The sequence below is a fragment of the Penicillium roqueforti genome (assembly GCF_015533775.1).
Source record: "Penicillium roqueforti strain LCP96 04111 chromosome Unknown scaffold_11, whole genome shotgun sequence".
NCBI classification, from domain to species: domain Eukaryota; kingdom Fungi; phylum Ascomycota; class Eurotiomycetes; order Eurotiales; family Aspergillaceae; genus Penicillium; species Penicillium roqueforti.
This window is the reverse complement of record NW_024067575.1, coordinates 49233-71835: the sequence shown is the minus strand read 5'-3', so window position 1 is coordinate 71835 and position 22603 is coordinate 49233. Positions and strand designations below refer to the sequence as shown.

At 50.0% G+C, this 22603-nt stretch overlaps 9 protein-coding genes across 9 annotated transcripts; 4 read left to right on the top strand and 5 right to left on the bottom strand.

Moving 5' to 3' along the window:
* Positions 1-102: 102 nt before the first annotated feature.
* LCP9604111_4923 (uncharacterized protein) lies at positions 103-969 on the bottom strand (the record flags this gene model as incomplete). Its single annotated transcript, XM_039072676.1, has 3 exons — positions 103-731; positions 790-841; positions 916-969. 3 exons carry the CDS (start codon positions 967-969, stop codon positions 103-105), a joined length of 735 nt encoding a protein of 244 aa, XP_038928894.1.
* A 730-nt stretch (positions 970-1699) lies between these two features.
* Positions 1700-3275, top strand: LCP9604111_4922 (pex2/pex10/pex12 family protein; the record flags this gene model as incomplete). The annotated part of the gene is made up of 3 exons (XM_039072675.1): positions 1700-2008; positions 2067-2330; positions 2388-3275. The coding sequence occupies 3 exons, from the start codon at positions 1700-1702 to the stop codon at positions 3273-3275; spliced, it is 1461 nt and encodes a 486-aa protein (XP_038928893.1).
* A 247-nt stretch (positions 3276-3522) lies between these two features.
* On the bottom strand, positions 3523-4197 carry LCP9604111_4921 (anthrone oxygenase family protein; the record flags this gene model as incomplete). The annotated part of the gene is made up of 2 exons (XM_039072674.1): positions 3523-4085; positions 4137-4197. The coding sequence occupies 2 exons, from the start codon at positions 4195-4197 to the stop codon at positions 3523-3525; spliced, it is 624 nt and encodes a 207-aa protein (XP_038928892.1).
* Positions 4198-4826: 629 nt separating this feature from the next.
* On the top strand, positions 4827-6758 carry ilv3B (putative mitochondrial dihydroxy acid dehydratase; the record flags this gene model as incomplete). Its single annotated transcript, XM_039072673.1, has 3 exons — positions 4827-4985; positions 5034-5247; positions 5305-6758. The coding sequence occupies 3 exons, from the start codon at positions 4827-4829 to the stop codon at positions 6756-6758; spliced, it is 1827 nt and encodes a 608-aa protein (XP_038928891.1).
* Positions 6759-7451: 693 nt separating this feature from the next.
* LCP9604111_4919 (40S ribosomal eS19 domain-containing protein) lies at positions 7452-11107 on the top strand (the record flags this gene model as incomplete). The annotated part of the gene is made up of 4 exons (XM_039072671.1): positions 7452-7905; positions 7956-9673; positions 10626-10744; positions 10813-11107. 4 exons carry the CDS (start codon positions 7452-7454, stop codon positions 11105-11107), a joined length of 2586 nt encoding a protein of 861 aa, XP_038928890.1.
* A 663-nt stretch (positions 11108-11770) lies between these two features.
* LCP9604111_4918 (uncharacterized protein) lies at positions 11771-12401 on the bottom strand (the record flags this gene model as incomplete). Its single annotated transcript, XM_039072670.1, has 3 exons — positions 11771-11800; positions 11862-12091; positions 12221-12401. The coding sequence occupies 3 exons, from the start codon at positions 12399-12401 to the stop codon at positions 11771-11773; spliced, it is 441 nt and encodes a 146-aa protein (XP_038928889.1).
* A 4325-nt stretch (positions 12402-16726) lies between these two features.
* LCP9604111_4917 (uncharacterized protein) lies at positions 16727-17827 on the top strand (the record flags this gene model as incomplete). The annotated part of the gene is made up of 1 exon (XM_039072669.1): positions 16727-17827. The coding sequence occupies one exon, from the start codon at positions 16727-16729 to the stop codon at positions 17825-17827; it is 1101 nt and encodes a 366-aa protein (XP_038928888.1).
* A 1209-nt stretch (positions 17828-19036) lies between these two features.
* On the bottom strand, positions 19037-19879 carry LCP9604111_4916 (uncharacterized protein; the record flags this gene model as incomplete). The annotated part of the gene is made up of 1 exon (XM_039072668.1): positions 19037-19879. The coding sequence occupies one exon, from the start codon at positions 19877-19879 to the stop codon at positions 19037-19039; it is 843 nt and encodes a 280-aa protein (XP_038928887.1).
* A 620-nt stretch (positions 19880-20499) lies between these two features.
* On the bottom strand, positions 20500-21946 carry LCP9604111_4915 (putative mitochondrial ADP,ATP carrier protein (Ant); the record flags this gene model as incomplete). Its single annotated transcript, XM_039072667.1, has 5 exons — positions 20500-21048; positions 21100-21345; positions 21540-21616; positions 21698-21719; positions 21896-21946. 5 exons carry the CDS (start codon positions 21944-21946, stop codon positions 20500-20502), a joined length of 945 nt encoding a protein of 314 aa, XP_038928886.1.
* Positions 21947-22603: the final 657 nt, after the last annotated feature.

The window sequence follows — 22603 nt, the reverse complement described above, 5'->3', positions numbered from 1 at the left end:
CATTGGATCTTCTTGGTGGAGCTAGGTACTTTGCATGATTGTATTGTACTCAATTTTCTATAGCCCCGAAATGGGATATCCATTCTCAACCATGCCTTCGGTTCAACCAGCTATCTTCCACAGACGTGCTGTCTTGATCAAGATACTCTTAGTCTCAAGAAAACTGTCAAGACTATACAGAAGCCCCTCCCGGCCACTCCCACTCATTTTGAACCCACCAAATGCAGTATCCTTGGCATTTGTCGGGCTTGTGCAATTAACCCCAACAGTACCCGCATCCAGAGCCTTCGCCAACCGAACGGCACGATCAAGATCTTTAGTAAAGACAGCAGCGTGCAGGCCAAACTCCGAATTATTCGCCTTCTCAATCGCAAACATGGCAAGTGGGAAGTTCCACGGGATAATAAGTGCTACCACGCCATATGGCTGCTTGACGGTCAGGTTTAGGTAGTCCGGGGTGTTGAGGCTGGCTGTCCCCTGCGCGGTCCAACCGCCACCAGCGAAGTATGCAAATAGCTCGGCTGCTAGACTGGCGTCAAAGAACTGAGAGATCAGTCGGCCAGTGGAGAGCGTTTCGAGCTTCGCCAGCTCGTCGTTTGACTCCAAGATGAGCTGAGATAGTTTGCGCAAGTATGCGCCGCGCTTGTCGGTGCCCAAGTCTCGCCAGGCGGGGAAAGCCGCATTGGCAGCATTAACGGCGTCCTCTACATCTTGGATGTCGGCTTCTTGGACTTTGGTAACAGAGTCGGTGTTAGCAGTATGTTGGCTTTTGCGGAGAAGGGGACACACCTTGCGCAACAACCTCCTTGGTTATGGATATACCACTTCGAATGTTTTGCCACTAGACGATTTTCGAAACTAGAAGGTTAGTATGAAGAAGCATCATTGTATACGAATAGCAGCCTGCATAGTTACCTCGCCGTTGATGAACAGCCGAGTCTCGATAGATTCGTTCATCGTAGATGCCATAGTGGACAGTGTGACAGATTTGACAATAAATGAATCAAGCATAATCACGCGTTTAGTCAGGAAACTAATTCAACATTGGGCGATGGTTCTGATTTATATGCATGCCAGGGAGTCCATCACCTGCGCCGACTTCAAGCTTTCAATTGGGGCTGTCATTTGAAACCCAATCATTAGTCCTCAGTCCCAAAGCCAAGGACACCTCCGACATTAGTTGTCATGGATTTCATTGGGCAATGTGGTTGAAATCGTACAAAGTCATGTACAAATGACTTGCATGGATCAATTGAAATGGCTTATGTTGACTGCTCAGATACCAGTGTAACAATATTAGCTGGGCAGTGAAGTATCAAGTTATATGAGCAACTAACCGACCTCGGACCACTTGAGTCCATGATAAGCTCTTGTCATGGATGCCTTGATGAGATTCAGTGACTGGGCAGGGTATCTCCGAGGACCTTCTGAGCCCACCACAAAGCTTTTCAATACAACGTTGTACCTCGGCAGGTACATGTTAGAATCCTGCTTGTATCACATAGAATGTATACATTTCTTCACTACTCACAATTGGCAAAACAGCATTGGAAATGCAAAAGTCACGTGGTATACCTCGGCTCTTCCGTCTGGGGAACCGAGCGCGGTCGATGAGCTACGCCGGGACCCATTTCCCCGTGCTCTCACGAATCCCCAACCAGCTCCCTCCTATCATCCATAAACACGTCATGATTTCGCGATGAGTTCAACAAACTTCGCCGCTGCACAAGAACGAGTTCTTCAACGTCGTCGCCAGCGTGAGGCGGAAGCGCGCGCCCGCTATGCAGCACAGCAGCGGGCCTCTCCGATCAGCCCGGCCACCGTCCAGCGTCTGCCATATCCATTGAATCGATTACCCGGTTCGGGGTGGCGGATATGGAATTCCATCAAGGGCCGGGAAGGCACGCGCCCCGCATTTCGAGTGGGCCAGGTGGACGCTGAATTGTTGGATGAGGAGTTGCTTGGGCTGCTGAAGGGCCAGGTCGGGGATGCTCTCAAATACTTCGGGGTATGTCTGAATGAGGCTCTGGGGTGTTGTGAGAAAAAGTAGCTGACACCGACAATAGCCTCAAATGCGCGAAGATTGGTCACATGAGATTCTGTTCGCGTTACGGGCCATGCTCTTTAAACTATCAATATGGGATCATAACGCATCGTATGGTGCGGCACTACAAGGCCTCAAATACACCGATAGTCGAAGCAAAGGACCCGTTTTCTCTTCTCCGACAAAATGGCAGAAGGGTATTTATGGCTTATTGACGGTTGGAGGGCGATATGCTTGGGACAAGTGGGAGAGCTGGTTGGTCGGACAAGAAGGTGGCTATGACGAGGTTAGTGCCGACACATTGCTCTCTATTGGCAATGCTTTACTAACAGATACTACAAAGCCATCACCGGACATCCGAATGCTGTCGCGACTAACAGACATGATCTCGACATCGCACTCGATTGCTGCCTTCGTCTCTTTCCTGGTATTCCTAGTGAATGGCCGATACCGTACCTTGGTCGATCGCATCCTTCGAATCCGCCTTACTCCACCGTCTGCGCAGGCTAGCCGGGAAGTATCCTTTGAGTATTTAAACCGTCAACTAGTTTGGCATGCTTTTACCGAATTCCTTCTTTTCCTCCTTCCTCTTGTTGGAATTGGCCGCTGGCGGCGATGGATATCCCGGGTCTGGAAAAAGATGGTCAATTCTGTCCGGTCAAGCGGCGATGACGACGAGACCCCCGAAAAACAAGGAGAGCTGGCCTTCCTCCCAGAGCGAACCTGTGCTATCTGCTACTACGATCAGAACCCCACCACAACGACCGAAAGCGATACCATAGCCGCCTCTGCGTCAGGGGGTATTGTAGGATCGGCGCAAACTGATATCACAAACCCATATGAGACCGTCCCTTGCGGCTGTATCTATTGTTTCGTCTGTATTGTGCAGAAACTGGAAGCGGAAGAAGGCCAGGGATGGTCTTGCCTCCGGTGTGGTGAAATTGTCAAGAAGTGCCAACCTTGGAATGGCGATGTGCTAGAAGAGGCGCGGTCGCAGCCTGGAACTGGGAAGATTGTTGGCTTTGCCATTGACGGTGAACTGAATGGCGAGACCCGTGGGACAGATCTTCATCAAGGGGGCTCATCAAATAAGTCTAGCCCATTGCAAGAGATCAGTGCCGATGAAGCCCTGCAGCATTCAGAGCAATGGTCCACCATTGAGAAAGAGGCAGAAGATGATGGCAGAAGAGGTACGAACGAGGATGAGGGCCCAAACCCTGCTGCGATGTGACAGTACTCCTAAGGCACACGCCTCACACCCCGGGTGCTCTTGGGGGTATGTAATGGCCTTCTCTTCTCCGACTTGTTCATAAATATACAATTACCTGGGTAGTCGCAGCGCATATGCCCTTATAAAATTTAACGATACCCATACTCGAAGACCGAAGTTTCCTTTCACATAATCATACAAGGGATTCATTTAACAAATAGCGGAGAATTTCAATACGGCACAGCTTCACAACTTCTGGCATTCCCCTTTAAGGAATCATCCAGCTAGAGACAGCAGTATAGAACCCAATGCCAGCTCCAATGAGTGGAAACACAGCTCTGATCAAATTCAACTGCGACCAATGCTGCAGAAGTTCAACCACCTCGCCATCCTCCCTAGCCCGCTTCGCCTTCTCTTGTGGACTAACTACCATGCCCTCGGTACCCTCAGCGTCAGCCGCATCATCGCGCTTTGCATGAGCCTTCAGCTTGGTATTTGTCTTTCTCATAACTGTAAGAGTAAAAGGCGTAATGCTCATCGTAAACCCGATAGCAAGCATATAGCACGTGGACCAGCTGGACCCAAAGATATCCGGCGCAGGGGTAGCGGAGTCCCGCAATGCCCAGAGCGCATACAGGTTTGCAAGTGAAGATACCGCGGATATACCGGGGAAAATCTTGCTTCCACGAGTATATATATCGAGCCACTGGTGTGTCAAATGGCCGGGCGAGGTTCCTGGGGTATCATGGAATGGCAGGGTCGCGCTGGGTGGGCGACGGGCTGGAATTATGAGATTGGGGATGCTTATTATGGATAATGAAGCAATGCCGCCTTGTACACTATGAGTGTCTGGCCATCTGTTGCGTAGGCAGTGCTACTTACCTGCTCCCACTGCAGAGCCAAGCGTCCCTATTGCCTGGGCGATTCTCACGTCGGTGGCCATTATACGGCTAATGTTGTGCTCAGGAAGTATTGCAATAAGAGAGTTCGGTCAAAGGAGCAGAATGCTGCTTTTATGCTGATAGCATATGTATGACGTCTACGAAGGGGGAAGTGACATGCCTGATTCTCATGGTATACCTCAATTAGGCCTCCCTTCTATATTATCTTCAACCGCCTTTACTATTGACGCTAGATCATGAACAGAGAGAAGATATCTAGTATTGGGTGAAGATAGAACATGGGGTTAGCTTCATTTTGCCTGCCTATCTAAATCAGGCATCTACCCTAAAAATCAGGCATCCAACTTTTGGCCTTTCGCGTCGGTGCCATGGATGATGTGGCGAGTTGCGACGATCCCTCCATTGTAAATAAACTAGATATATCAACCTGAACCATTGATATACAAACTCATAATGCCATATGTATACAACCTCATTAGATCCGGAGACTAGGCCCAACTCCGATCTGCTCATAAATCGGCCGCATCTGACTGGACAACGAACGTGGGGTCCTGGGTGTCGGACATCGGTGCGAAAATCGAGCTCCCGAGGTTGTCTGGGCTATAATTCTGGTCAATTGCATCTCCAATCTCTTTCTGGTTTCGTTATCATATAGCTATCATATATCATCATGGATCCCTCAAAGTCAACCGTGCCTAGCACTCTCAGTGAGGCTAAATACATCAACTTTCCTTCTTTGCCCACAGATGCGAAGCATCCGGATGGCTCCCCCGCACTCAATCGTTACTCCCACACTATTACCAAAGGCCATGATTTCCCCGGCGCACGGGTAGGTTGGCTATAAGAACACTGCAGGATCTATTACTGACCGCTATAGGCTATGCTCTATGCCGCCGGTGTCCCAGATAAAGAAGCGATGGCGAAGAGCCCACATGTCGGTATCGCCTCAGTATGGTGGGAAGGAAACCCATGCAACATGCATTTGATGGATTTGGCCAAGACCGTCAAGAAGTCAGTTCTGGAACAAGGAATGCTTGGGTGGCAGTACAACACGATTGGTGTTTCGGATGCAATTACCATGGGCAGTGAAGGTTGGTTTGATCCTCAACTCTCATCTCTAGCAAACGAGATAGCTAACACCCCGCTAGGAATGAGATTCTCTCTTCAGACTCGAGAAATCATTGCCGATAGTGTTGAGACTGTAACCTGTGCCCAATATCACGATGCCTGCATTGCTATCCCGGGCTGCGACAAGAACATGCCCGGTGTCGTAATGGGTATGGCGCGCCATAACCGGCCCTCAATTATGATCTACGGTGGAACTATTGGAATCGGCTATTCTGAGCACCTGCGGAAACCCATCAATGTCTCAACGTGCTTCGAGGCTGCTGGTGCCTACGCCTATGGTACCCTGCGCCAACCCGACGATGGTGGTGACCAAACCAAGTCTCAGGATGAGATCATGGATGACTTAGAACGGCATGCTTGCCCTGGCGCTGGCGCCTGCGGTGGTATGTTCACGGCCAACACTATGGCCACTGCTATTGAGTCAATGGGTCTGTCACTACCCGGCTCATCGTCCACGCCTGCTGAATCGCCATCCAAGATGCGCGAGTGTGTTCGTGCCGCGGATGCTATCAAGGTTTGCTTGGAGAAGAATATTCGACCACGGGACCTACTAACCAAGCGGTCCTTTGAAAATGCTCTCGTAATGACTATGGCGCTGGGCGGCAGCACTAACGGTGTTCTTCACTTCCTGGCCATGGCTCGGACAGCTGGTGTTAACTTGACCCTGGATGACATCCAGCGGGTCAGCAACAAGATCCCCTTTATTGCCAACCTCTCACCCAGTGGAAAGTATTATATGGCCGACTTGTATGAGATCGGAGGTGTCCCATCTGTCCAGAAGCTGTTGATCGCGGCCGGTCTACTTGATGGAGATATCCCCACAGTGACGGGCAAGACGTTGGCCGAGAACGTTGCCTCATTCCCTTCTCTGACCGAGGGCCAGGATCTGATTCGCCCATTGGACAACCCAATCAAGGCGAGCGGTCACCTGCAGATCTTACGTGGTAACCTTGCACCAGGCGGTGCCGTCGCCAAGATTACCGGCAAGGAAGGGCTCCGGTTCGTTGGCAAAGCCCGTGTTTTCGATAAGGAGCACCGGCTCAACGACGCCCTGAATGAGGGCCGCATCCCGCGCGGTGAAAACCTTGTCTTAATCGTGCGTTATGAGGGCCCCAAGGGTGGGCCCGGAATGCCGGAACAATTGAAGGCCAGTGCCGCGCTGATGGGAGCAAAGTTGACCAACGTGGCGCTTATTACTGACGGCCGGTATTCGGGTGCCAGCCACGGTTTCATTGTCGGCCACATTGTGCCCGAAGCCGCCGTTGGGGGCCCAATTGCACTCATCCGCGATGGAGATGTCGTCACCATCGACGCTGAGACCAACTCGCTTTCAATGGATGTCTCGGATGAGGAGCTTCAGGAGAGACGGCGTCAGTGGACCCCTCCTTCACCGCAAATCACTCGCGGTGTGTTGGCCAAGTATGCACGATTGGTCAGTGATGCATCACAGGGAGCCATGACGGATCTGTTCTAATGAATCATTATGATATGTCACCTGAGTGTAAATATAGCATATTTCTAGGCTGTTGAAATGATGTTATGATCTACGTGTTCTAGAAAATTTAGAAAAGGGATAAACACGACATGATCTTCGTGGCCCGCTTGAAATTGGCCAGTGGTATGTAAGAAGCCACGCATGCTGGCTCGGGAGGTACTATAAAATGGCGTCCAACACGGAGTAGGGAGTAGTTACCAACATCTTGGGAACCAAAGTGTACATAATACATTGTAGGGGGCAATACGAGAGAGCAAGTGGTTATACATAGAAAAAGAAGACTAAATTATACTAAGATCTAACACTAATGTACAAATCATCTCGAATGTTCAATTTTTCAAAAGGTACTTCTTCTCCCATAGTAATTGCCATAATCAAGCAAGTTCCTTCCAAAACTTGTGGCTGCAATACACAGGTTGGAGGGGCCAATGGATGACGATGACTCACCCCCACGCCGCTCCTCCCGAGGCTGTGAGTGGCTGAAGCTGAACCCTCCGTGCATTTTCTTATCCTCGCAACTCATTTCAACGTTGTCGACCTAGCTATCCTCATTGGTCTCTAGCCTACTTGCTCTATATCCAAAGAGCATCAGGAGCGCCATCGCGTGGTTCTTGGCGAGATCACTATCGGGGGGCTCTGAAAGCGCCCAGCACGCCCCTCCGGTACTTAATCATGGGATCCGACGCTATCTCCGCCCTATATGACTCGTTAACGTCTCAATCTGAACCTCGAAGTGTCGCGACTGTTCTGCGATTCTTTCACTCAGTGCGCGCTACCGCCCAAAACGCTTCATTCGCCTCTATCGCCAACTATTTCCGCGGCCTCTACCGCAATGAAAATGTGAATTGGGGTCGGGTTGTGTTCTTGACTACCTGTGTGATCGCTATGACTGGATGTGGGTTGTTGTCGCTGGTGAGACGCAAGCGGTCGGGGAAGAAAAGCTCTCGTGCGCAACGTCCCGCCGCTCGCAAGACGTCGACCAAATCCTCGAAGACTCTGAGCTCCTCGGAGGAGGAGGATTATGAAGATGAAGACTACGACAGTAATGCATCGCTGCGACATGGAACCAACCCCAACTATAAGACGGAAGATTGGTCGTCTGACAGTCAGCAGCAAAGCTCTGATGGTAGGTGAATAGCTCATCTTCACCGGGGGCCTTCATTAACACTTGCGCAGCCTACGAAACGGACCCGGGCATTCTCAGGAAATTCACCACATATAACTCCTACACTACCTCATTCGCCACTTATCCCGCCATTCGCACCTTTTACAGCCCGCATCCACACCTAGCTCGACTCCCGACCAAACCGACTCCTGTTCCACTGATCGTGGTTGTTCATGGGCTAGGCGGGTCCCTCGCACAATTCCACCACCTCCTAACCAGTCTGTCTAATGTTGCTTCATGCTTTGGTATTGATTTACCCGGGTGTGGACTGTCCAAGTTTGCGCCTACGGATTGGGATGCATACACCGTGGAGGCTCTGGCTGAACTGTTAGCTGAAGCCATTGATCAGCACAGGGACCGTGCGTCTGGCCAGGAAGTCATTCTAGTGGGGCACAGTCTTGGGTGTTCCTTGTCAGCCCTCTTGGCTTCATCAACGTCGCCCATTGGCGCAAAAGTGAAAGAGCGTATCATTGCCCTTGTTGCTATGTGCCCTCGAGCCGAGCCTCCATCTGCGGAAGACACTGCCAAATTTCGCCGACTACTTTATGTTCCTGGTCCAATTTTCGATCTTTGGCGCCGCTGGGACAGACGTGGAGGCGAACAAAGTGCAAGTGTTATGCGGATGGTCGGCATCGCTGCCGACGCGGAAACACGAAATCTCCAGGTGCGCTTCAACAAGCAAAGTCGGACGCCTGTTTGGCGACGCATGGCGTGGGGTACACTTCCCACCTACGATAATGGTGGCCACCCGATTGGCGGGCTCCCTGGTCAACAGGTCTGGGCGGGAATTCGCATGCCAGTTCTATTGGTCGCGGGAGAGACGGATGCTGTGACCAAACCGGTGGAGGTGCAGAAGCTTTTGAAATTCTTTGGCGATGCTTCAGCCCATATTGCAATTGACACTAGCGATAGCAGCATCATCCCAGACGCTTCGCGAGTCCACGACCAGATGTCACCTCCAGTCGGCGATCTCGTCAGTGGGAAGGCGTTTGGTGTGCAGGTCTCCGAAAAGCATTTGGACGGTGCCCAGCGGAAGCGAGTGGTTAAATCAGCGATTTTGCCGGCGCCCGCATCTCACGCACTGCTCTACGACCGGGCGACCTATCGCACTCTTGCAGGAATTATCCAGGATTTCCTCTCGTCAAATGTCGACAAGCGTCTCGGTCTGGGCTGGCAATTGCAACACATGAACACCTCTGGAAAGTGGGATGTCAAGAACCTCGCCAAATGGAAGAAGGTTGTCCCAGTCTCGGAACGAATTGCCAACACATTTGTCGCGCTCAAGATGTTGCGCGAGGTTGACGAGGAACACAACCCTGTGACTTTCGCGGCAAAGTATCATGGTCGCATACACGCTGTCATAGACATCAGTCATGAAAGTCCAGTCTATAACCCAGCCGAACTGGAGGCGGGTGGGATTCGCTATTACAAGCACCCGACTATATCCAAGATTCCTCCGACTCCAGACGAGACGCGTGACTTTATTGCTCTGGTCAATAACATTGAAAAGGATATTGATGCGAAGATGGAGCAGCGTACGGAGGAAGAGAAGGCTCTGCCACGCCCAGTGGTCGGAGTTCACTGCCACTATGGCTATAACCGTACGGGGTTCATGATCGCCTGCTATCTGATCGAGCATCTTGGTTTTGGTGTACAAGATGCCATTGACGAGTTCAACCGGTGCCGACCCCCTGGTATCCGACATGGTCATTTTATTGACACTCTATTTGTGAGATATTGCGTTGGACTGAAGAGAGCGCCCACGCTGTAATTGGGAATGATTCAGGCATTGAACTGAGACGAATACTATGGATCAAGGCAACAGGAATGGTTGTTGGAAGTTACGAATAATGACAACTGCAATGAAATAGATTTTTAGTTGGTGTATAATTAGAACATGAGAAATTGAGCTCTTCAAATAATCTTTCATCACGAATTGTATGTGTCTTGTAGTTATGTTGTATGTCATGTGAATAATTAATGTCCGGAAAATCAGGCACGAAGGTGTCTGATTTAGAGCCCGATCCGCCAGGCACAAATTGGGCTACATCACATGACCCAGCTTAGGGTACGGCTAACCCAAAATGGACAAGCGAACGGCACACAGACCCAACCCGCCCAGAGTTGTGTGTGTCTTGAAATTTTGAGCGACTCTTCGACTTCGACCCTGCCCACCTCGACGCCCAACGCCTCTCTCTCTCTAATCCCTACCCTTCGACCCCTCGACAAGTCGCCAAAATGGGTGGTGTTACCGTTCGCGATGTGGACGTAAGTGTCCTGCTCGATTTTTAGGTCACCAGCTCTGGTTTGCATGATGTGGACGGTTCGTTTCTGGATGCACGGATATCACAACATCGGTCGGGTTATATCGCCAGGATGGAAATAGTTCGGGTTGCGCACGCAATAGGCATATGGTTTCATTGCTTATAGGGAATATGTCGAAAATTGAGGGATGTGCATGCATGTTTTGAGCGGCGAATATTTGATAGATCCGTCTATCTGTCGGTATTCCTCAGGGATACTTGACACAACGACTGCTTACTAGCGAAAAGCTCCCCACGACGAATGATGAAATGCTTCCAGAAACGAATCCGACGCATCTGCAAATCCACAGAATTTGACCGATCCACGCATATCTTGAGCCACAACTAACATAACTTTTCTCCTCCACACAGGCGCAGAAGTTCATCTCTGCCTACTCTGCTTTCCTGAAGCGTCAGGGAAAGCTCCCCATCCCCGGATGGGTTGACACTGTCAAGACCTCTGCTTCCAACGAGCTCCCTCCCCAGGATGCTGACTGGTACGACTGCACCAAATATCAAGCCAACAAAATTCGAACAAACAATTGACATTCTTGCTTTCTTAAAGGTTCTACATCCGCGCTGCCGCCTGTGCCCGTCACGTCTACATGCGCAAGACCGTCGGTGTCGGCCGTCTTCGCAAGGCCCACGGTTCCACCAAGAACCGTGGCTCCCGCCCCGCCCACCACGTCGATGCCTCCGGCTCCGTCGACCGCAAGGCCCTCCAGGCTCTTGAGAAGATCGGTGTCCTCGAGATCGATGAGGACAAAGGTGGCCGCCGCATCACCCAGAGTGGCCAGCGTGATTTGGACCGTATCGCCAAGACCACCGTCGATGAGGAGGAGGAGTCGGATGAGGAATAAACGTATCGCAACGATGGGCTTTTAATAGTTCGGGGATAAGTCGTTTGTTTTTGTGGTTTTGTCTTCGCTACGGCGGCAAGATATTGGAAATGACGGCACAAAAATAAAAATTCGGAGCTTGCGGTCCCGTGCGCGACTTTACGTTTGTTTCTTTTTTCTTGTTCCACTCCATATTTTTTTTTCTGACGACCAGACGGGGCTACTAGCGGAGAGAGATATGGGCGGTGCAGAGTGCATGAGGATGAGGCATCATATCCGGAGACTTGAACGAGAGAAGAGAGCGGACGAGACGTTCTACACAATCCTTCCCCTCTCTCTCTTGTTGAGAGGAGGGGATCTTTTTTCCCCGACATGTTTTATGATCTCCCTCTCCTCTTTGACCCCGATCAACCCTACGGCGTCTTTGTCCCTTTTTTCTCTCGTGGTCTCCTGGAAATAAAGAGCATGTCTAAACACTTTAAAACTGTTCCGTCCTCTCTCTCTGTTGTAGATGTAGATGTAGACGTCTTGTATCATTTAGCCAGCAGATCTTCAGCATTCCATATCTATGGATCGGTTCTCAAAAGCCCAATTTATATCCAACCATTGCTATTGGTTTTATGCAACTCTCGTTCTTACATATGTACAAGACAAGTCTTAAGTTAGCTCGCATTCCAATCTACTTCATTTCTTTCCCGACTGTGCCGCGGTATCCTGAAGACAATCAATCAGCACCACATACACCACCTTACAGCTAGCACAAGGATGTACTCACCAAATAAACCTGATAAAACTGCATCTTGATATCTTCATCCCCCTTCTGGGGCGCGAACACAACCCGTCCAGCCCATGGCACATAAACCTCATTATCGGGGTTAGCCTTGAGTCTATAGTTCACGCCACCATACAACATGAGCTCATTGTCACCACCGAAGTAGATCTGCGTCGGCGTGTGTCGGCGTGAAGCAACGTGTGTCCAAAGACCGTGGCGGAGGGTGAGAATTGCTACAGGATTGGTCTTGTTAGCCGGGATACAACATTGGGCAGATGTATATTTTGCATCGAAGTGGAAACCGGGATCAGAAGCTGTATAGCTTCCCCGATGTTGAGGGCGGGGATTGGATAACACCATACCGCTTGCACCCTTGGCCTCCTTGGGTCCCATGATGAGTGTCGCATCTTCGGTGAAGCTCTGGACATATTTCTCGTGCAGGGACTCGGTGTCGCTAGTGCGGTAGAAGTCCTCCATGAATGCGACGAACGCGGCGCCGCGGGGTGGTGCCCGGGCAGTGTCGTAGGCGATTTGGTAAGACATTATGGACTTGTCAGTTAGGGAGAAATATTTGCAAGTTGAGAAGAATAATGAGAGATCCCGCAGAATATGTCTATTCTATCATGAGGGGAAAGTATCGGAAGGGACGCATCCGATCTTATCGAGGACCGTATAAAGCGAAGTTTTTCTTTCTACCTTTTTGTATGGCCTGATGAGCATAATATTAGACTTACAACAAGGCAGATACTGATACATGTGATGTCCTGCTGGATCTGAAAAACTACATGGCCTGTATAGTCCTCGACTCGCACGTTGTACTTCGGAATTGCATCGGAAGTGGACATACCCACAAATATTAGCCTTGACGGTCACCTATTTGGGGATCTATATAGTACTATGTTTCCTAATTTCAAGGGAGTTCTTGTCACATGGATTCGATATATTCCTTATTGTGTACAAGATAAATGCCCCTTCAGTACGGAGTATACTTTGACCATTTTGCCTGATATATATTGGTTCTCTTCGTAAATAATATCATGCAATGGCTTTGTTTGAGGGTTGAAAAAGAACTCATTCGGAAGCATTGCTAGCTGCACTAGGTTTCAAAGCACTTTCCATCCGTAGCGTCATTGAGAATCCCATGGCTCATGATATTGTTGACAATCTCGACAGCTTTGTCGATGATGGGCTACTATGCTTTCATCGTTCCTGTTGAGCTCTTGTGTGCATGAAAAGAGGAGAAAAGAGATCTGTCAATAGCATAGATGTTTTTAGAGGATGCCTTTACAGTTGGCTTATAGTCTTCACCGGTGCCTTCCTGCTCACATGTGTTTTGTTCATCCTGTCCTCGTTGATTTATTCCTCGATTATCATTGTCATAAACAGTAGTCTTCTTCTCTGTCCTTTATATGAGACTTCTCAGGCATAATAGTCTACTCCTTTGTCTGGGCAAAGATATCTTTGAACCCTTTCAATTTCTGAGGACCAAGGATCCGCTTGCCAGAGACTTCGTAGTTCCATTGCAAACCGTTGGTCATAAACCTTTACACATTTCCCTCAATGTCTAGATCAGAAAGGTCAGCATCAAACGAAATGACCATCAGATATAATATATTCCAGGGTTCAAAGTCTCTAACGATTGTGATTTGGACTAGGCGACCCTCTAGCTCCAGTGTGCTCTTCTTGCCGGCCACATATGATATGAGCATCTAAAATGTCAGACTAAATCAAAATCAAGAAGCTGCAAACTGGTCACCTCAGTTAGTTCATTCATATCAATTCTCAGAGGAATACCGTGCCAACTATCTAATGACGTCTCCCTCCAGGATAACAAAGGATTCTTGAACTCAAGGGCTGTACACTGAGTATCTCTCATGCTAGGTTTCTTTGTCATTCCGAGGGGTAGCACTGAAACACTGAAAGGAAAAGAAGCCGAAGGAATCCAGAAGTCATCGATCCCCTTGGAAGTATCAGCACTATCAGCTTTATAGATTGAGAATTCAACTTCAAATTAGAGTATGTTATCCATACTGTTTCTCACAATGAAACTCCTACCTGATAGTATATACTCTTTTAATTGCCAAGTGAAGTTATCATCTTAGGGAAAGAACACAAAATTTTACGTGCATAGTCTGCTTAGGGGCGATAAAACTATATTTTGTTTGTTATAGAGATGACAAGCCACTACACCCGAGGTTGAAGGTGAGCCTTGAGAAAGATTATAGTCAAACTTGTGACCTTAGGGTGAAGATCCCCTAATCATCCGATCATAGGATTTTAACCACATCTTCTTCAATGTAGATCACTAGGAAATCAAGCTTGTGTGTAAAACCAAAACAATGTGTACATGGCGGTGAAAACATCTGGAATCCCCCGCCTACCAAGGTTCTAAGACCCAGTGTATACAACGACATCTCACGGATAGCACCCAAGATTTCGATTCTCCATACTAGCACAGTCATGGCCGACTCAACGAGATCAAAAGACAGTTTACCACCTCCTCCACCTCCGCCTCCCCCAGAGAACCCTCGCTCAAAAATATCCCCCACAGTCCTAAAGATGCGAAGCACATCTCCCAGCCACTTCTTTCAGCCCCAAGTCCGCCGATCTCAAAACCAAGGGCCTGCTCCAACAGGCCCATACTTCTTCTACGGCTCACTCCAAGACCAAAATCTACTCATAGAGCTGTTAGACCTAAGCCACGCCCCCCACCTACGACCCGCGTACATCGAGGGCTACAAGTGTAAGCTTTGGGGACACTACCCAGCCTTGCTCTCTGGTGATCCCGTGGATACTGTCACGGGGGCAGTGTACGAGGTACTTAGAGTTGATGACGCGAAGAAACTAGCGGCTTACGAGGGGCCTAGCTACACGACTGTTGCTTGCTCAATCCGGTATGCGGATGGCGAATCTCCAATACAGGCAGAGGGGTATGCGTTTCTCTTTGTGGGGAATACGCGTGATTTAAGTGAGGGATCTTTTGATTTCAAGCTTTGGTTAGAGAGGAGGGCATTGGGAAGGAAGAGCTGAGGAAGATAGTGGCGCGGGGTGGGCTCATACTTCGGAGTCCGAAACGGGAAGTTATAGACTGTACGATAATACAGCGAGTCAAAAAACATCAGTTTCTCTGCTTATCTATGTTAGTCTGAGTCAGATGGACTGGATATTGTACTGTTGTAAGCAACAATCCCAAGGAAGCATGACCAAAATAGAGTATGTGCAGAATCAAGTTGATGAACATCGCGGGGTAAACAGGGTAAGCGACAGAGACCGACCAAGGCACAGACAACTCGGAGACCAACAGAGGGGCAAGTAGAAGTAGAATCCTCGGCTGCAGCACGATTGAGGGGTAACAATCGTACAGAATGGTAGAATGATATAGAAGGTGACATGCAGGGCTAAGTCGTCACCCGCATCTACTTCCCGCACAATAGGGGGGAACCTTGGAAGGGAATTGATGTCCGAATCGAGAACACCCGCAATGCCTAACACACAGACCCTGATAAACAAGTCAACAAGAGGACAAGCGCACAGGTGGCTTGTATGTCGTACATGGACCTCGCACTAGGTGCATTCCTCGGGTGTATTCACACGGCAACAGGGGCTACTTCCAAGGCAGGTGTCAACTATGCAGGATTTGCATTCTAAGATGACGATGCGAATGTGGACAGCATAGTTTGGAGTCTAGTTTCAATTAGGTACAATATATACATGCTCCTTAGCATACAACAAGTATATACGGAGTATGGAGTACGGAGTATAGGAATAATAGAAAGCCAAATTCCAAGAATGTCACCGATACCAGTGACGTCAAGGGACCAGCCCAGATTATAGTGGGACCCGAGGGAGAGTGGATGTACCGGTACCTAGTACACACATATCATACTCGATGTTGGATGCTGCCGGGTTCAGCTGACTGACGCGGGGGCAAATGGAGATTAGGAGGTCACAGCCATGAGAATAAGAATGACATGTACATCATGAGTTCCAAGGACCGTGGGAAGGATTGAGGTCGATGATCCACGTGCCCTGAATGACGGTTATCAGCCGATGATAGGGAAAACTAGGGTTACGCCCTGGAGCGCTGCAAGCGTTCATTAAAAGCGCACGAGCACTCAGGATCACCATGACTGGCCGATAACGACTTGGCATGAGGGGTTTATTTCGTTATTACTCAGGTATCTTGGGGGGGTACGGGGTAAGGGAAGTATTTCCTTGTATGAATAAGAATGACATGGAGAGATGGTATATGAGGTATTCATCTTAAGATAGAGACTAGAGTAATGTATAAATAGGTGTAATAGTGATAGTTAATAGCTAATTGTTAAGTTAATACTTTAATAGTACTCCGTATAACTACTCCTATACTCCTATAATAGGGAGAGCCGGATGCACCCGGTGTCCCACGAGGCGCCAATCAATTCACCCACGCGCTTTCCCAATTTCATACTGGGGGGGTTAAGTACAAAGGTCCAAGTCACTGGCCAAGTCACACTTTCAACTTATATTTCCCCTTCCTCGACTACTCCCCCCCCTGTTGGACTGGACAACTCTTCGACCTCTTCTTGGAATCCGCTCTTATCGCGACTATCTGTCTCCCCTTGCCGCGCATCCCCTACGTGGATCCAAGCCCTAAACAAAGTTGGCCCCAACTTCGCTACACGGCTACACGGCTACAGTGTCTCCTTGGTCGCGGTGTGAAAGGTGAGTTCCTTTGTTTTGACTTCTTGGGCTCTTTCACTCTGAAACCATCCTGTTGCCACCTGATCTTTCCATGGTACCTTTGTTTGAGACCGTCTTCTGACTCATATACTCTGGCTCGCGCGCTTTAGGTTCTTCTCCTTTCACAAATCCATCTTCTCTTCATCATGGCTTTCCAGACAAACTCCAGCATTGCAATGGCTCTTGCTGGCAAGACTGCCTCCGTTGATATCCCTCAGCGCCGCTCTGGTCTGAGTGGCGGCCGTGTCCCTACGCGTCCCGGACAGCCTGCGATGCTGCCCACGCCACCTAACTCTATATCCCCGACCCTCCCTCCTCAGACCTTCAAGCACCGCGCGACACTGTCGCCAGGATCGCCGCTGGCCACCGTCCCCCAGTTGGACTCCGATATCGATCTGGAGGATGCGGAACATGACAACAGTCATCACGTCTCCCTGCCTGTCGAGGACCTCGACAGTACTGGCGCGATCACCCCTGTCATGCTTGCGAAGTATCATCTCCCTGAGATCTTGCTGCACCAGGGGCCCTTGGCTATCCGTCACGTTATGGGTCATCTGACAACTTCCGTCCCTGGCTTTTCGCATATCCCCCCTGCCAAGGCGCGCCGACTGGTTGTTGCGGCGTTGGAGGGTCGAGGAAATGGAGGTGTCCAAGGCGACGTGGTGTTAGAGAAGGTTGGTTGGGGCCGCTGGGACGCGCGACGTCGTGGTGAACCTGCTCACGATCGGGATTTGAACGATCCGTCGTCGCCTCCCTCAAGTGTTGCAGGCTCGTTCCAGCAGCGTGGTCTGCAGATTCAGGGCCAGTCGGGTCGGCAGGGTGGCAATCATCATCCCTACCGCATGAGCTTTGCCGAATCCACGGCATTCTCGTACACCGACGATTATGGCATGCATGGAGACCTCGATATGTTAGAACACGAGGCCGATAAGATGTCTCTCGATGGCGACGACGGCGAATACTGCTCTTCCTCCGAAGCTCCCGACGAGATGCAAGAAACCGAGTGGGTCGAAGGCGATGACACTGATGAGGAAGACTGGGCACAAATTGGCGCCGACGCTTTGCGCGCCCGTTCGATGAACAACAACGGCAGTTTCATCAACGGCCATGTCGCTGCGCGCACAAAGCCTCAACCTTCCGGGATTTTCCCCGCCACCTGTCCATCTGTGGCTAAGTTGCCACCCCGCACCTTTGACATCCAGGAACGCGCCGCTGTGGAGGCGCTCCTCTGCCTGGGCTCCATGTAAAGCCCCTCATCATAATCGGCGTTATATTTATTTCTACTCTTTGCGCGATACACTTCTTTCACATTCAAGGCCGTCGAAGCTGGTCTGGACCGCTTTTGGCGTTCCATGGTTTTTCGGCAAATATCCAAAAAAGTCCAAAGCCAGGAAATTTGGCTAGCTTGCAGTGCAACTACCTCGATTGATGGGCGTTGGGTTGGACCTTTGTGGTATTGGGTTTCCAAGATGGCGTTCAAGTCTGCACCTTCCTCTTATGCCTGCTACGAAACACATTGTCATGACGATTCAGGGTAGCAGTTTCGTCGCTGCTACCACTATGACAACTCCAAATACCCCTTATCTTCTCCGCTCTGCTACTTTTACGTGGGTTGGCTCAGTATTATTGTCTGTCACCTACTCATTCTGGCGTTTATCCTTGCATTAGTTGAGTCAGCTACCACTGCTTCAAGACTCCTATGTTTCTTTTTTCATCCTTCGACCTTTTTTAATACTCTACTTTGTCTTTTTTTTTTATATATCAGCTTGCACCTCCCAATCACTTGGAAGATCTCAGCCATCTGGAGGTTCTGGTCGTCTTTATTGATCGCACTGGCTCTTCTGACTTGGATGGAATCTCAGTCATCTTCACTGATCCAACTGAGAAGTTGTCCTCTTCCTCTGCCCTGTTTCTCTCTCTATATATATTTATGTTTATCTTTATGTGCTCTACACATAATCTGTTGTACATTGCAGATTCATCATCCTTGCATTACCCTGGAGGTTTTGGCTTCAGTTCTCGAGGCTGAATACTTTACGCGGATGAAAGTACATAATCACTTAGCTAGTTTAGAAACTTAACGCGTCGCATATCCTGCGCAGTTCAGTTGCCATTTTTCTCTTTCATTTGTAATCTAAGTGTTCATGGTATGTACTTATACTCATCTCAAGACCTTACAACGTCGTAGATGTAGGCTGCTGCCTGCATGTCCTCACACTTGAGCCCAAGTATCAGAGCTTTACCAGGAAGAACGTAGTCAGAACTACACTCCAGCGCCACTACTCAATTTCAAGATGCAAGTCCAACCAAAGCATTGGTATTAAAGATATCATTCAAACTAAACTCCAAGTACAATTCCCAAGTCCATAACCCAATTCAAAACTGCCATCAACACATGCAAATCCTCCTCCAGAACCCCCATAATAAGACAGACTCCAACCTAACCCGTCCATCCCCTAATCATGAATATCATTAATCTTCTTCCAAACCCCCTTCTCAACCTCCGCCAACTTACTCCCAGACCACCTCATCCACCACTTCGCCGTACCGACGAACCCCTCCTCCTCTTCGGGGAAGATACTACTCGCCCCGCCACCTGACCCAGCTCCAGACCCAGCACCAGCACCGTAGTGCAGCGGCAGAGTCTGCGTCTGCGATCCCGCGTGCGTCTGGTACACAGACGAATAAGGCGTGGAGGTTGAGTTCGGAGTAGGCTGCGGCGGGTTGTAGGAGTATGACGGCGTGTAGTTTGGCTGCGTTGGCTGGGCTGTCTGGGTTGGCTGGGCTGTCTGGGTTGGCTGGGCTGTCTGGGTTGGCTGGGCTGTTGGTGGAGGCGGTTGGGGGATGGCTTCGCCGGCTTTGGGAGGAGGAGGGACTAGAGAGGAAGATGCTGTTCCTGGTCCTGTGTATGCTGTTCCTGGTGATGGGCGCGCGCCAGGTTGGGGTGCGGGTGGATTCTGGGTTGTGGATGTCGCGGTCTCCGGGAAGGAGGTTGTTGGTGTTGGTTCAAGCGCGGTTGTTGCTGTTGATGTTGCTGTTGGGGTTGGCTGTACTGCTGTTGCGCCTGGTTGGGGTGGTGCTGGTGGCTGGGTGGTTGTGTAGATTGGAGGATTTGAGGGAGCTGTGGCTGTTGCTGTTGTTGTTGCGGGTGCTGGTAGAGGTTGGGAGGGTGCGCTTGCTAGTGACTCGATTGCTGTGGCGGGTTCGGGCTGCGAGGTTGTTGCGTGCGTGCCTTCTTCCTCCTTGTTGGAGTTCACGGGCGCGGAGTTGTAGGTTTGGATACCTGTTGGGGCGGACATTTTAGAGGTTGATGTACTTATTGTTCTGGGAGGCTTAGGTAGGGGAGTGAAGGAGCTTTGTAGCTTCAAGGAGCTTAGACGTCATGGGTATTGCCGCTGTGGAGCTTCGCCGCATTGGGACACCTCTCTTTTCTTTCTTTTTTTTTTGTCTACCTACGGTTCAGTCAAGTATTCCGATGACAAAAATTATTGGGGCTCGAATGGTTGGCTATTTGCTTGCGCTTGTTTCAGTTATGTTCGCATAGCTAGAAGCATCCAGCATACAGGCAGCCAGCCCTCAATTGGTTGATCTATCAAAACTAGGCCAGCACAAAGAACACGTCCAAGGTCCGAAGCTAGTTGGTATCTTAGTAGAATTATTTATTTACTTTCACAATGTTTACGAAGATCAAGTTGAAAAAACGAAAATAGTTTGCTGGCAGTAAAGTACATTGGGTACAAAAAGGGAAGAATTAGACCATTCTATGCTTCAAGATCCTTCGGACCCATTTCTTGACGCATCTATCTTTTGACCATCCCATATCCTCAAATTCCACGCCCAGTGGTTACACTGGGGGAGGTGAACACCCCCTGTTTCAGTATAACTACAGTGGCAAGAGACTCACGTTTCAGTGAATCGCTTAGAACTTCTTTCCGAGGAGGAGGAGCTGGGCCTTGTCGTAGATGGACAGGACACCGGCACCGGCGACACCACGGAGGATGTTAGCACCGGCACCCTTGAAGAGAGACTTGAAGCCCTCCTTGGCGATGATCTGGCGGGCAGCATCCATGGAGCTGGAGTACTTAACGGCCTCACCAGAGGTCATCATCATGCGGCGGCGAACGGTGTCAAGAGGGTAAGAGGCAACACCGGCACCGGTGGTGACGGTCCAGCCGAGCAGGAAGGAGGCGATGAAGGAGCCCTCAAGAGGACCAACGAGGAGAACGGGCTTGATGGAATCGTACATTCCGAAGTAGAGACCACGGTAGACGACAATTCCGAGAACGGAGGGACCGAAACCACGGTAGAGACCGGCAATACCGTCGGAGGCGAGGGTCTTGCGGTAGACATCCACGAGGCCGTTGAACTGGCGCTCACCGGTACCCTTGGAGGACTTGGCGTCGTTGGCCAGACGGGTACGGGCGTAGTCCAGGGAGTAGACGAAGAGGAGGGAAGTGGCACCGGCAGCCTAGAGGGTTTGTTAGCTGTGAGCCGTGTGTGAGAGTTTTCAGATACGTACACCACCGGAGGCAAGGTTGCCCATCATCCACTTTCCGTATCCATCACGGTCCTTCTTGTAGGCGAACATGGACTTGTAGGTGTCACGGAAAGCGAAGTTAAGAGCCTGGGTGGGGAAGTAACGGATGACGTTGGCAGTGTTACCACGCCACAAGGAGACAACACCCTCAGCGGCGGAGGTACGGCGGAAGCAGTCAGCAATGCCGTTGTACTTGCGGTCGAGACGACCCTGCTTGAGCATCTCATCCTATTTATCAAATTGGTTAGATACTAAAGTGATGAAGATATCGAGCTGCCGAATGGCACGGGCCAAGGGAGAAAATTTTTCACGAGTTGCGATCGATGCGAAAACACAACTCATGTCCAATTCAATCACAATCAATTGTTGTGATTCTCTGCCTCTGGCTCATTCCAATCGGTGCATGACGGGTGGTAACCAACCTGGTTCTGGATCAGGAGCTTGACACGCTCAATGGGGGCAGCAGCGGTCTTGGAGACAGCGGCGGAGACACCACCCACTAATACACAGTTAGTATGAAAACTCGAGACGTTGAAGCAAGCAATTGCTGATAATGGCAGATATCAAGCTTGACACGTACTCAGGAAGTCGACAACAAAGCCCTGCAAATTCTGTTAGCACGACTGCTCGGTTCAATTCACATCGAGAAAGCGATGACCGAGCCTTGAAACCGCGTTTCGAAACAAGCTCGATGATTATTGATGGTGGACATCTCATCGGTTTGAATCTTCACGCGACAACAAGGCCAGCTCTCACGGGTTTGCAGGGAAACACTCACGGGCATGCCGAAGATCGACTTCTCGGCCTGGTTAACATCACCGGAACCCATTTTGAAGATAGTGCAAAAGAAACCGGATGCAAAAAAAAAGAGAGGAGATGGAAAGAGTGTCAAGAAGAAAGAGACACCGGGGACAATGAAGAAGAAAAAGGAAGAGAGAAGGCGGGAAGGGGGGCCAGAAAAAAAAATACTCGACCGCCGGGCGCTAAGGCCCAATCAGGAAGCCCAGGAGGTTTAATTACCGTATAATACGGTTATCATGTCGGTATTGGTTTGCCTCCTGCCGATATCTCCCGATCCACTGAAAATTCTGCAATCTGGCCAACTGGTCTGGACGGTGCTATGGGCATATAGGGGTCTTTGTTGGACTGTCAAATGGACCACACGGTTTTGGTCTACAATACAGCTACTCCACAGAGTCACTTTTGTCTCTATCCTTGGGAAATCAGTCGATATCCTATGTTTTCACTGTGATCATCGACATCCTGTAGTCCCGAGCAACGGCCCAAGCGTCGGTGCATTGTACCGTAGGGGTACGGTGTATATTTCCCTATCCAATGCCGGGCCTCCACCTCCCGGGGCAACCTCCTTTTTGCTGGCCGGGTATCCGATGGCGAACCAGACAAATGATATCTCGGACTTGCCACCGACGGGATTATTTCCTTCTAGCCCTGTGTTCTGGGGCTTTTGAATGATTTCGAACGTCCC